The sequence below is a fragment of the Aspergillus pseudotamarii genome (genome assembly GCF_009193445.1).
Source record: "Aspergillus pseudotamarii strain CBS 117625 unplaced genomic scaffold BDV38scaffold_46, whole genome shotgun sequence".
Classification (NCBI taxonomy): Eukaryota; Fungi; Ascomycota; class Eurotiomycetes; order Eurotiales; family Aspergillaceae; genus Aspergillus; species Aspergillus pseudotamarii.
Window position 1 is genome coordinate 1 of NW_022475060.1, and position 11,065 is coordinate 11,065.

Consider the following 11,065-nt stretch of genomic DNA (forward strand, 5'->3'; position numbering starts at 1 on the left):
AAAAAAAAAAAAAAAAAAAAAAGAAAGAAAGAAAAAAGAAAAAAGGTAATCAACAGAGAAGATCTGTGACGCAAGGATCCATATACAAGAGTTGCCGGTCTATGTTTGTTACTAGTAGTAGTATGTAAGTATGTAGTAGTAGGTAGCTGTCCGAGTGGATGGAACACTTCCGCCAGAGCGACGGAATCAGTGGTCGCCAGAGGAATCACGTGCGCCACATGACTTGACCGAAGGAGTAATAGTAATTACTGGAGGAATGGTCAGATACTACACAGGATCCAGACTACACAGGGCGGTAGCCAACAGCACGGGAGAGGCTGTGCAAGCAGAAAAACAACCACCGATGATATCTATCAACTCAAGCTATCAATCAGCAACGTTTCGAATTTGGAAACTCGGATACCGGCGGCCCGGCAAGGGAAATTTACCGCTAGATACATCGATGAGACAGTTAGAAACGCATTAGAAGGCGACGAAAATCAGTTCGTCAAGGGGGGTCTGATCGGTTGGTGGAGGATATGATCTCACCGACGGTCCCTTTGATTGGTGAGAGGTTAATTAGCCGGTGGTAAAAGCGGCTGGCTTTTTTTTCTTTTTTTTTTTTTTTTCTCTTTTTTTTTTTTTGGCAAGATTGGCTGTATCGATAGGAATACGACGGAGTATCTTCTTCAAAATAAACAATGGGTGGCCTGATAGCAATACGCGTGCGTAGAAGAAATTTTATTCCGGGAGTACATTCTCCCATGGTATCCAAACGAGATAATCTACTTGATGCAGAATCTGATACCACCGAGTTTGTGCCTGAGGCCACCTCAGGGACTACTAACAACCATTGACTGTCATGCTCTACAGATACAACACTCGCTGTACTCCATACATACCGGATGTACAGTGACTTGCAGTTGCAGTAGCCGCATCTAACCAGAGGGGAGGAAAGAAAAAGGGAGGGAGGGTGGAAAAAAGAAAAAAAAAAAAAAAAAAAAAAAAAAAAAAAAAAAAAAAAAAAAAAAAAACAAAAAAAAAAAAAAAAAGGGTAAAAAAGAGAAGTACAACGCATCAATTCACTCACCAACCCAAGCCACTAAGCCTAAGGAGATCAACAGAACAACTCACAAATACCCGTTATATTTTCGGTTTGTCTCTTAACTTCCCCATACTGAGCAAGGCAGATTACAAGTGCATACATGCATATCTATGCATATCTACATATCTAGTGCATGACTTGCACATGCATATTCGTGGCAGACGTGGAGCATTTTCCAAGGGTTAAGGCAATATCATTGTAGTAATATATATATATGAAAATTAGACGCCCCTTCAAGATCACAACAACACAAACAATTACACCAAAGGTGTTATATATTCTCGAATCACAAATAAGGACAATTAACCTGATTCGACTCGCATCGTATACACCATTTTACAGGATCGAAGTCATTATGTACATATCACTAGTGGAGGCAAAGCACGACACCACGATATGGTACCGCAAACAAAACGCCAAAAGGGAGAAAAAGAAAAGAAAGGCCGCTTTCCAGTAATTACAGATATGCTATTATGTAAATCCACGGACCTACGATGATTTGGATATAAAACTGCGATGGTCGTTTTCGACAATTATCGGTTGGGCAGAAAGTCGGTGGCGTGAACACAAGCTGATGGAACTCCATGTTCCTCGACGTTTTCGGTATGCGGCAGGCCAAATTCTGGTTGGCTGATTATTCATTCGCAATTAATAATAAGTATTACCGCGCAGAAAGTTTTCTCTCATTGTGCATTCGTGACCGTGCATTAAACTGCAAGAAATGACTCAGAGCATATGAAATATGATATGTTAAAATTTGATTCTGAAGATACAACCTCTACTCCATCACCTGATCAGCATCCAACAAAACTACTGACAACTAGTTTTGAAGAACAAGTAGTCGCATTGGTATCTCGCTCTAAATGTGCATATCGTAAACTCTCAACAATAAACAACCAAAACTCCCAAGGCAGAAAGAATCAGTACTCATTTAGACGTAGTTTCTTGCCGACAAACCGGCGTCGTTCGGGTTTGTCTCCGTTACGCTCTCGGTCTGTATTTAAGCCTTTGAGTGCATGCAATAACATTCCGGCATCGAAGAACCCGTCTGATATGCTGTTAGTATCTCTGAGATATTGATTGAGTCGGGAACTTACATCCACCCATGCCGTCGTCTTCTATTTCTCCGCTGTCAGTCGTTGGTGTATCGGCACCCCGGCGCACTGCCCCAGGATCTCCCCGGACGAGCCGGCCCCGACGGTGATCCCCTTGGAGCCGCTCGGCGATGATCTCCATCTCCCGGGCCCGACTGGTTCGCGGACTGGCCGTCTTACGGTTTGTGGCGCGTAGTAGCTTTCGGATTTCAAACAAATACGACTCGAGTGTGTACAAAAACCGAGCGGTCTGGCGGTGCTTGGACGAGGCGCAGAACGAGATCGAGTCATCTTTAATTATATAGCCGATTCCGAAGCCATCTGCAGACGTCGGACCGAAGCCAAAATGCCGCAGGCATGGATTTCCACAGTTCGAGGTTGACAGGATGGTATTGTTGATTTTGTCCCAACCGGGGTCACTGAAGAGTGCTGGCGTGGGTGGCGCCGGGCGAATCGCACGCAAGCCATAGCTAGTTGTAGAAGATACCCCATCATCCGATAACGGGGACTTCGGTGAGTCCACAGTAGAGCCATTCTCAGCAGGGCTAGAGTAGCCGTTGGAACTGCTTACTACACTATTACCAGAAGAGGAAGAGCCTTCTTCAAAGGACCGCTGCCAGAGGCAATATAATGCATAGAGATGTCGATCCTGTCCTTGCCCCTTGGAGCATTCTTTAGTAGTAGCGGTATGCCTTTCGGTCGCTTTCTTCAAAGCCTCCACCTTCTGCTCTGCTGGATTCTCTCCCCAGAAAGTCTGCACAAAATTGGCGCATTCGTTGGTAACCGTCCGTATCGCCTCTGTCCGGCCGTGCAAAAAGAATTTGGTCATTGCTGGCTCGTAGGTGTTCTCCAGACGGCCATACAGCCCGTAGTACGCAGCTTGGAATGCCATCTGTACGAACGCATCTGGCGAGAACCCCATCGACGTGATGAAATTCTTGCCAAACCCTTCGAACTCGAGCACACGGAACTCGTGTTGCTTGAGAAGGTCGGCAAGATGGGATTCGGCGAACCGCAGGGCAATACTTAGTTCAGGAAGCATGTCCCACTCTAGTTTGCGGGGCGTAGTGCTGACATCGCCAAAGCTTCGGGGATCACGCTTGGCCGGATCGGGGCTGTTGGTTGCCCACAGAGTGGGCGCCTGTCCATTGATAGTTTTTGCGAAACGGAGTATCGTGTCTGTGTAAACATCACTGGCAAAACGCAGCACCGTATGGCCGTCCACACCGGTATGTTCAAAGTTGATACCGGCACTGCCGTTCTGGCACACAATGATCTGGAGCTTGTCATACCACCGATTGGTACAAGTTCCAACCTGCACACCCTTGACCACTTCACTGGTACCGCAAAGCATGTTGGCACAGAGATCAGACGTATTGCTCGGCTCAGTGTAATCAAGACAAAGAACAAAAAGAGCTGTATCGACAATGTTTAGACATTCTGCGTTGTTAGAGCCTTCGTCCTTCGTTAAGATGTCCCGTAGGCCAGACCACACTTTGCGGTTTTCCGTACTGAGGACACCCAAAGCCCCCTTGGCGGCATCCTGGATTGGGGTCTGTTCCGCATCCCCGATGATTACTTGAAGGTTAAGGGCGATGTCCTTCTCAGTCATAATCAGATCATGGTTCTCGTCGAGGACATCAAACCAGTAGAACTGGCCCCGGCACATGACAACAATGTGCTTGGCGTGGGGGTCCTGACTGATAACACATCCATTTTCGGTGGGCAGACGCGCTGTTCCGAACAATCGAGAGTATTGATACATGCATAGTGGCGTCCCTCTAACGGTATCAGGCTCGAGTTCTTCCCGCCTCACAGCTCGGACAAAGCTGAGGGCCGATACAACAAGCGATGCTGCTCTAGTAACCTGGTGATTCCTGGCAGGTGTGGGGTCATCCTCGAGCAAGAAGAATGGGTTGAGATTCAAAACGACCGCTGTTAGAGTCAGCAGGCTGGAACCCAGATAGTTTCTGTGATAGAGGGCCTATCTTACGGCTGTCGTAGTTCAGGTAAGAATCATACCCTGAGTTACAATGTTAGCTCTCATTCGATATAGCAACGTAACACCCCTCCCCCTCTTCACGGATACACTTACAGAATTGTTCGATATAGCTGGTTTTCGAAGATGCATAGTTCTTTAGCTTCTCTTGAAGAATAGGGCCGTCCGACTTGAGAAAGTCTTGGACAGACGCCTTTGTTTCTTCCTGTTCCCTTGGCGTCTGTAACGGAGATAGGGCCTCAATGTATTTCTTGCATGTGCTCTCTAGATCCGGGATAGGAAGTTTCGGGAGAGAGTCTTGGTTAGCGAACGTGGACCCTTTCTTTTTTGACGAATTTGACGCAACATTATCGCCGTTCACGCCATCCACAGAGGTAGGCGTAATCTTAGCCTCCATGGTAGGTTGAGAGCGCGGGGTGGCCATGGCGTCCAATAGTGGCTTTGGGGCCGTGAAGTGACGAACTGCAACAGACGAATAAGACATCGTGTCAGTAAGTGATGTTCACGTCCAGAATATGATCAACTAAGCGTAGCGACAAGCGAGGAAGGTAGGAATGGACAGTAGGCGCAAAGCGGTGCGATAGAAGTAGTGACAATCTTGCAGGCAGTATGAGGGCATGGGTTCTGGCTAGTAGCGCATGACCAACCCAACCACGGGATAGTGACTAACAGCAGGTCTCGAGGAAGATCAACGCAATTGAGCAGTAACAAGTCTCACGTAAACTATGGGATGAAAAGAAGTGAAGGGGGAGATATAAATAAATAAGGACTATATAGGGTATAAGAGTACCCATTCTAGCCCCGCTGTTTAGAGGAACGACAGGCGCGGGGAGAGCATGTGCTCGGGCGCCGGGCTAAGGGAAACCGGGGCCTATGGACGGAGAAAGGGACGCTTACGAGGTACCAAAGAAAAAAGTAATGATAAGAGCAACAGTCAAAGCTCTGCTAGCCGGATAAAACACGGCGGTCCACTGTCGCAGGCTCAAGCGTCGGCACGCTTGGGGCAAAGGTGGTATCGGAGGAACGGATGAAGAAGCTTAGTCGATAATAGATATACCTTAGTAGCTCCGCGATGCGCCAAGAGATATATAGAATGTGTGGGTCGCAGTCGCACAGACGAGCGAACAATTGCCTAAAAGCCACAAAAGTTGAAATTAACACGGATTACCAGTTGAAGGCACCTGGTATAAAAATTTTCGATCTAGTTCCTCCGCTCAGGTTCCCGTAGTCTTCCTAGGCCCGGTCTGTCGTCATACAAAAGACCCGAGTGGAGCGTGACCAGAGAAGAGGGACAGAAGAGCTACTGTCTTGTCTCACAAACTAGAAACGGAATTGCGGATGTCGAAAATTGCGTGTACAGCCGATTGACACACTAGATATAACAGTTTTGCGACGGTGACAATAGGCTAGTACTGGCAAGTGAGAGCTTGTAGATCTAAAGTGTCAAGTTAATGATCCTCCCGAATTGACGTCGTATCGCCAGATTCCAATTTGATGTGGCAATCTTCAGCAGCCACCCTAGGGCCAAAGTTAGATAGAGTGCACCACTGCCGTCACAGTGAGAATAGGCTCTGAGGCGTGCTGCTGATTTGCAACCCGACTAGACGGGGATTCTCTGCCCGATGACGTTTCGGACGAAGGGAGCTGACTGGGGAGGGTCGAAAGTGCAGCAGCTATACTTCTGGTTGCGGGGAACTTAGTCTCCAACGGGCCGGTCACGTGGGGTTCGATTACTTCAGCCACGCCGTTCATTGGTTAACTAAGTTACACGACATGTGTCAGTGCCCATCGCCGCATTCGGCGATCAATGGGGTTCTACAAGTACAGTCTACAATCCGCGGAAATCAGTCTCGTAGGAAGTCTCATCATTTAGTTTTTGGTCATCAAAAATGCTCCGCCAAGACGCTCATATGAACACATGAATGCACAAACGGAGAAGCGAAAAAAGATGAAAGAATCAATCGATTCAAATGTTGCCATTGGTGTACCATGACGGGGCAAAAAAGCAATATTCACAGAGAAGGTAAATCAAAATCTCCACCGCATCGCATGGCCTGCGCCTCAGAACCAACTTGATGGCTAGACAACCTCCGATGGCGGATGCAATCATGAACTTGGCGAGTCGGCGCAGGCAAACGTGAGGTGGTCTCGAAGGAAAACCGAAGGAGACAGGGAGAAAGTTCAAATAATAGCAAGAAACTGACAGTTGTCAGGCGTATCTCCATTGGTGAGTTTCATATAAGTTTCACATCTCGCGGACGGGCCGATACAGGAGAGCATCTGTGCACCACTGAGTTGGCCAAGGTCATCTAATCTGGCCACAGAACGGTTCCCGTGTGCATACCCGACCCCATCGATTCAATCACTACCCTGGATCGGAATCTTTGCCGCTGCGTGCACAGACAGATCTCCCGTCACAGTCGAGGCGAAAACAACTCTCGAAATTTAAGAAGCGACATACATGGCCTGTCCAAGGGGACGAAGGACATTGTCGGCATACTCGCCGGCATAGTTTCCTAAAGTATTGTCAGGATTACTGGGATTCACCAACGGGATACACGGGTGTCTATCGCTTACCGGCCGGGCTGTAGTTGCAAACAGTGAAGGGGATTGCCACGGACGAGTCAACGTTACCAAGACTGTTGCAGGTCACGGTAGCGCAACCAACGTGGGTGGTGCCCTTCCACACAATCTGGGAGAAGTGGCCCCAAGCGTCGAAGTTGTCCATGCTGGGGCTGGCCTCGCCATACAGGTTCTCGAAGTAGCCCATCTCGTTGTTGTACATCAGGTTGGTGATCATCTCTCCAATCTTTCCCGAGGAGACACCATATCCAATGTTCTGGCCATAGCCACCGCCATCAATGGTGCTACAAAAACCGTTAGTACATCGTATAGTTGACGAAAAGTAGAGGCACTCTTACGTGTCATGCTGGTAGACGCATCTGGCGGCGAGGGTCTGAGCGCTAGCTTCCAAGGAGGCATCCCACTCCAGAGAGCTGGCGGAGTGGTTGCTGCGGTGAACATTGTGGTTGTACAGGATGGTTGACTGGTAAGCATTCGTGGCAGTAGCGCCGCTGGCACTGGAGGTGGTGCTAGCCAGGGTGGTTGGCTGGGAAGCAGAAGAGGTCCAAGACGATGTCCACGCGGAGGTCCACGCGGAGGTCCAGGCAGATCCTTGGTCGGCCGCAGCAGCAGTGGTGGGCTCCACCGGTGCAGGAGCGGAAGAAGTCGCCGGGACTTCGACAAAGACCGCGGTCGAGCTCTGTTCCACCGGTGCCGGTGCCGGTGCAGACGTCTCGGGCTGGGCAGGCTCCACGCTCGCGACGGGTTCCTGCACGGGAACGTATGTCGAAGAGGAAGTCGTCGGAGCAGGGGGCACCGGTGCGGTGATAGTAGTGGTCACCGTGACGATAGTCCAGTCAGTAGTGTAAGCCCGCTTGTCGAGAGGATTGGCCACGGCACCAGCTGCGCACAGAGCGCCCATAAGCAAGGAAGACCGCATGGTGTTTGAGGGTTGAGTGACGATTGGTTTAGTCTGGTTGGTTTGCGAGATGTGTTTTCACAGGTCAACTGCGTTCGATCGAGAAAAGTACTTCTCCGGGAAGCTATCCGATCGAGTACTGAAATGAATGGAGAAACTTCGTCCGACAACAGGCAGATCGACTGCGATTGGACTTGGAGGAACAGGGAGTTTGGAAAGGGACAGACGGTTGGTTTTATGTACGCTTTTCCGGTCTAGGCCAATATAGACAAAAGAGTGACAGCCTTGGAGACACTTTTTGAAAGAGTGGAAAAAAGTGTACCAAAGGCGAGGTAAGTTTGGAAATGCGTTGAGAGACCAGCAATGGGGAAACAAAAGAGAAGAGTGGCAAAGGACGGGGAGGGAGAAGTGATATTATAGTGTGGTCCGTCGCGTGGGACGGCTGTGATGAAGCGGACTAGACAACCGTCGATGGGGACCTTAATCACGGAAAGGAGAGTCGAAAGGCCCCTCAACGGGCGTGGTCACTCTTTCCAAGTGGGGCCGTACGATCTGGAATAATTAAACACAAATGAAATGAGCTGGGGAGAGAGCTTGGCTTTTGCGATGGTGATTAAAGGAGAGTTCTAGAGGGGATCGTAGGAATTATGTTTGACGAATCCAACCCAGCATCCTTTGATTTGATTTGATTTGATTTGATTTTTTTTTTGTTTGAATTTCCCTTTTCCACAAAGAAGATCGGTAACGAATTATTAGAGTTTCTGATTTTACTGGACATGAAATTGAGGAAAGAGTCGGGGGGGTTTCTTTCATCCCCTGATTATCCTCCCAACCACCAAGGTCAGTTCGTCCATACCAGAGATCGTCTGGAACAGTGTCCCGACCCATCTTCCACAACGGTGTACGAAATACATTCCAGACAGCCTCCTGAAAGAATCTCCCAGCCATGGAAAGGATGTAACGCTACCTATGAATGATGAAATGATTTGGTGATTGCTCCGGATAGTCATGGTAATTTAATAAGATTCTCTTGAGGATATTAAAAAGAGACGACGGTGAATTTCTCCGTCTGCACGATGGAACGATTTTGTTCTGTACCCCTGGCACACCCTAACCCCGGTCCGGCCAATCAACATGCCGACCAGGTCAGGCACCATCTACCATTGGCTAAAGGACGGTGGAGATTGCAGGCACTCGACCCCTGCAACCTTGGAGCAGTTCCCCCCCACTCGTAAGAAGAAGAAGAAGAAAGAAAAAAAAAAAAAAAAAAAACGTGGACAAACGTAAGATTGATTCGTACCATACTATCATCAGCCCCAAGCCATGGAAATCCTGCAATCCTCATTTTCTGGGCAGAATGGATACACAGTGATAACCACTGGATAGATCCATTGTTTGATGGTCAATGGCATTCAAGAACCACAATGAGTTGAATGAAACCCAACATACCATTGCTCTCGAGAATACTCGGAAAACGAACCGGTATAAGACGTGAAATCTTAAAAGAGACAGAGAAAACAAAAAACAGAAAATAAAATAATATAAAATAAAATAATACAAGATGATATGAAAAAAAAAAAAGTAAAAATGTAAAGTTTCAGATGGTCAAACCTGTGAAACTTCGTGGCCTGACCAATCCGATGCGCCACCCACGAGGAACGGGCGAAAAATGAAAATGAACGGACCACCCAACCAGGGGTAATTCTACGATTAACCACCAACGACTTGGCAACTCGGCAACTTTCTGCCACTCGCTAATGTTTCATCTTTCTACCTCCTCGGAGATTTGCCCCACTTGCCCATCTCCCATGGATATTAACTGTCCATTGACGGCCTCGTGCTTCCGTCCTGTCCCATTATCCATACGACCACAGTCCACCCCGGTCTCACCGGCTTTTCCCTTGTCCTCGCTGTCTCGAGCAGTCCAGAACGCCTTGGGTTGTCTAGCCGAACGGGTCACAAGTACCGTTGCCGAGTCGAGGCTGGCGAATTGAGTAATTTAAACAATCACGGTGGTCTTGGCTGATCTGTCATGATCTGTCAAAAGTGGTCGGTCTCCCGAGGAATTAACTTATTCCTTCCCCTTAGCGTATTGGGAACTTTATACGATCAAGCATATCCATCAAATTCTATCGACATCGCATTGTGTTTGGCATTCCACGTGGACGGACCACTGGGACGCTCATAGCCACCTCCAAGCTGTACCACCGTACATGTACATACATACATACGCCGTTGCTGACCCGACAGCTGACGACGCCAACGCCCGTGTAACCATGGACTGTTCCATCTAGACTTTTCCGCATCCAATATGCGTTGATGGTAGGCGGGAACGGGCTGACGGGTCGTACTACAGGCCCTAACGATATCGGACCTAGCTGACGCCTCCACGCAGGGTTCTGGAGTCAAGATACTCATCACCTCTTGTTTCGCCTTTCTCCATCTTTATTTTCCATTATACTATACTATGCCTTTTGGTTCCCTAGCCACAGGCGATGCTTTTCTATCGCCACCCATTGTGACTTTCGACACGAGCTGTAGCTTGACAATGAACATCAGCGTAGCAATATGAAAGGGGGATTATAACAAGCTTGAATATAGAGCCTGACGAAAACATGGTTTAAAAATCATTTCAACACCCGAATCTAGGCTTACCTTGACCTATGGATCCCAAAGGAAGCATGAAGACGATCCAACAAAGGATCCGGGGTGAGCCGGTTGATAGATCCAATTCCTCGACAGCAACTCTTGGTCAGATGAGCTCGATCTGCACAGCTCCTATTTAAACGGCCCAATCCTTCAATATCGCTCTCGCTTACGTAGATCATATATCGTCCAGTGTGCTCCTGATCTCCTGATCTCCTGATCTCTCAGGTTAGGTAGCAAACAAACAATTGTGACTATCATCGCCTGAAATGTAGCTACTCTACTCTCTTGCTATCTTGGACACATATTACACTGGTCCTACCACATCCATCCTAATCACTGAAAGAGTAGGATGTGCTATCGATAAATCCGAACTTGGTCTGGTGTAAGGAAGTCACCCCTCGCGACTAGGACAGCAATGAGTCTGGCCATTTCGAGGAGTCCAAACACTCCAAACAAAAAATAGCAGGAAACAAACCATTCACACAACTCCGAACGAACCACGGGATCCCCCCAGCTGAGGCACACAATTGACTTTTCTGGCAACTCCCGTTATCCAGAGGTTAGTATATACATGATGATACTTTTACAGAATTTGGATGAGCGTTCTAAATGCAAGATATATATAGTATATGTTTACATTGATATACAACATGATGTAGGATAAATAAACTCTCAAAGGTGTAGCTTAAGTTCTTCAAATCTGGCCATCAATTCCTCTATACATTCTTAACTATTCTATACCGCTACGATGCATGACT

The 11,065-nt window shown here is 48.0% G+C and overlaps 3 protein-coding genes across 3 annotated transcripts; all 3 read right to left on the minus strand.

Moving 5' to 3' along the window:
• Positions 1-1,826: 1,826 nt before the first annotated feature.
• Positions 1,827-4,689, minus strand: BDV38DRAFT_142529 (choline/carnitine O-acyltransferase). Its single transcript, XM_032051463.1, has 4 exons — positions 4,274-4,689; positions 4,172-4,201; positions 2,182-4,113; positions 1,827-2,132 (listed from the first exon to the last, which is right to left on the minus strand). Exons 1-4 carry the CDS (start codon positions 4,659-4,661, stop codon positions 2,005-2,007), a joined length of 2,478 nt encoding a protein of 825 aa, XP_031911168.1. The 5' UTR covers positions 4,662-4,689; the 3' UTR covers positions 1,827-2,004.
• Positions 4,690-6,025: 1,336 nt separating this feature from the next.
• Positions 6,026-8,099, minus strand: BDV38DRAFT_252951 (CAP domain-containing protein). Its single transcript, XM_032055196.1, has 3 exons — positions 7,099-8,099; positions 6,755-7,044; positions 6,026-6,693 (listed from the first exon to the last, which is right to left on the minus strand). The coding sequence occupies exons 1-3, from the start codon at positions 7,677-7,679 to the stop codon at positions 6,623-6,625; spliced, it is 942 nt and encodes a 313-aa protein (XP_031911169.1). The 5' UTR covers positions 7,680-8,099; the 3' UTR covers positions 6,026-6,622.
• Positions 8,100-9,716: 1,617 nt separating this feature from the next.
• On the minus strand, positions 9,717-10,488 carry BDV38DRAFT_252952 (uncharacterized protein). Its single transcript, XM_032055197.1, has one exon. The coding sequence runs from the start codon at positions 10,074-10,076 to the stop codon at positions 9,768-9,770; it is 309 nt and encodes a 102-aa protein (XP_031911170.1). The 5' UTR covers positions 10,077-10,488; the 3' UTR covers positions 9,717-9,767.
• Between the last annotated feature and the right edge of the window lie 577 nt (positions 10,489-11,065).

Coding starts and splice junctions, on each gene's coding strand:
- BDV38DRAFT_142529 (XM_032051463.1), bottom strand. CDS start 4,661: ATGTCTTATTCGTCTGTTGCAGTTCGTCACTTCACGGCCCCAAAGCCA. Junction 4,202..4,273: donor CAGCTATATCGAACAATTCT/GTAAGTGTATCC, acceptor ATTGTAACTCAG/GGTATGATTCTTACCTGAAC. Junction 4,114..4,171: donor TTACCTGAACTACGACAGCC/GTAAGATAGGCC, acceptor TGACTCTAACAG/CGGTCGTTTTGAATCTCAAC.
- BDV38DRAFT_252952 (XM_032055197.1), bottom strand. CDS start 10,076: ATGAGTATCTTGACTCCAGAACCCTGCGTGGAGGCGTCAGCTAGGTCC.
- BDV38DRAFT_252951 (XM_032055196.1), bottom strand. CDS start 7,679: ATGCGGTCTTCCTTGCTTATGGGCGCTCTGTGCGCAGCTGGTGCCGTG. Junction 7,045..7,098: donor TGCGTCTACCAGCATGACAC/GTAAGAGTGCCT, acceptor CGGTTTTTGTAG/CACCATTGATGGCGGTGGCT. Junction 6,694..6,754: donor TTGCAACTACAGCCCGGCCG/GTAAGCGATAGA, acceptor ACAATACTTTAG/GAAACTATGCCGGCGAGTAT.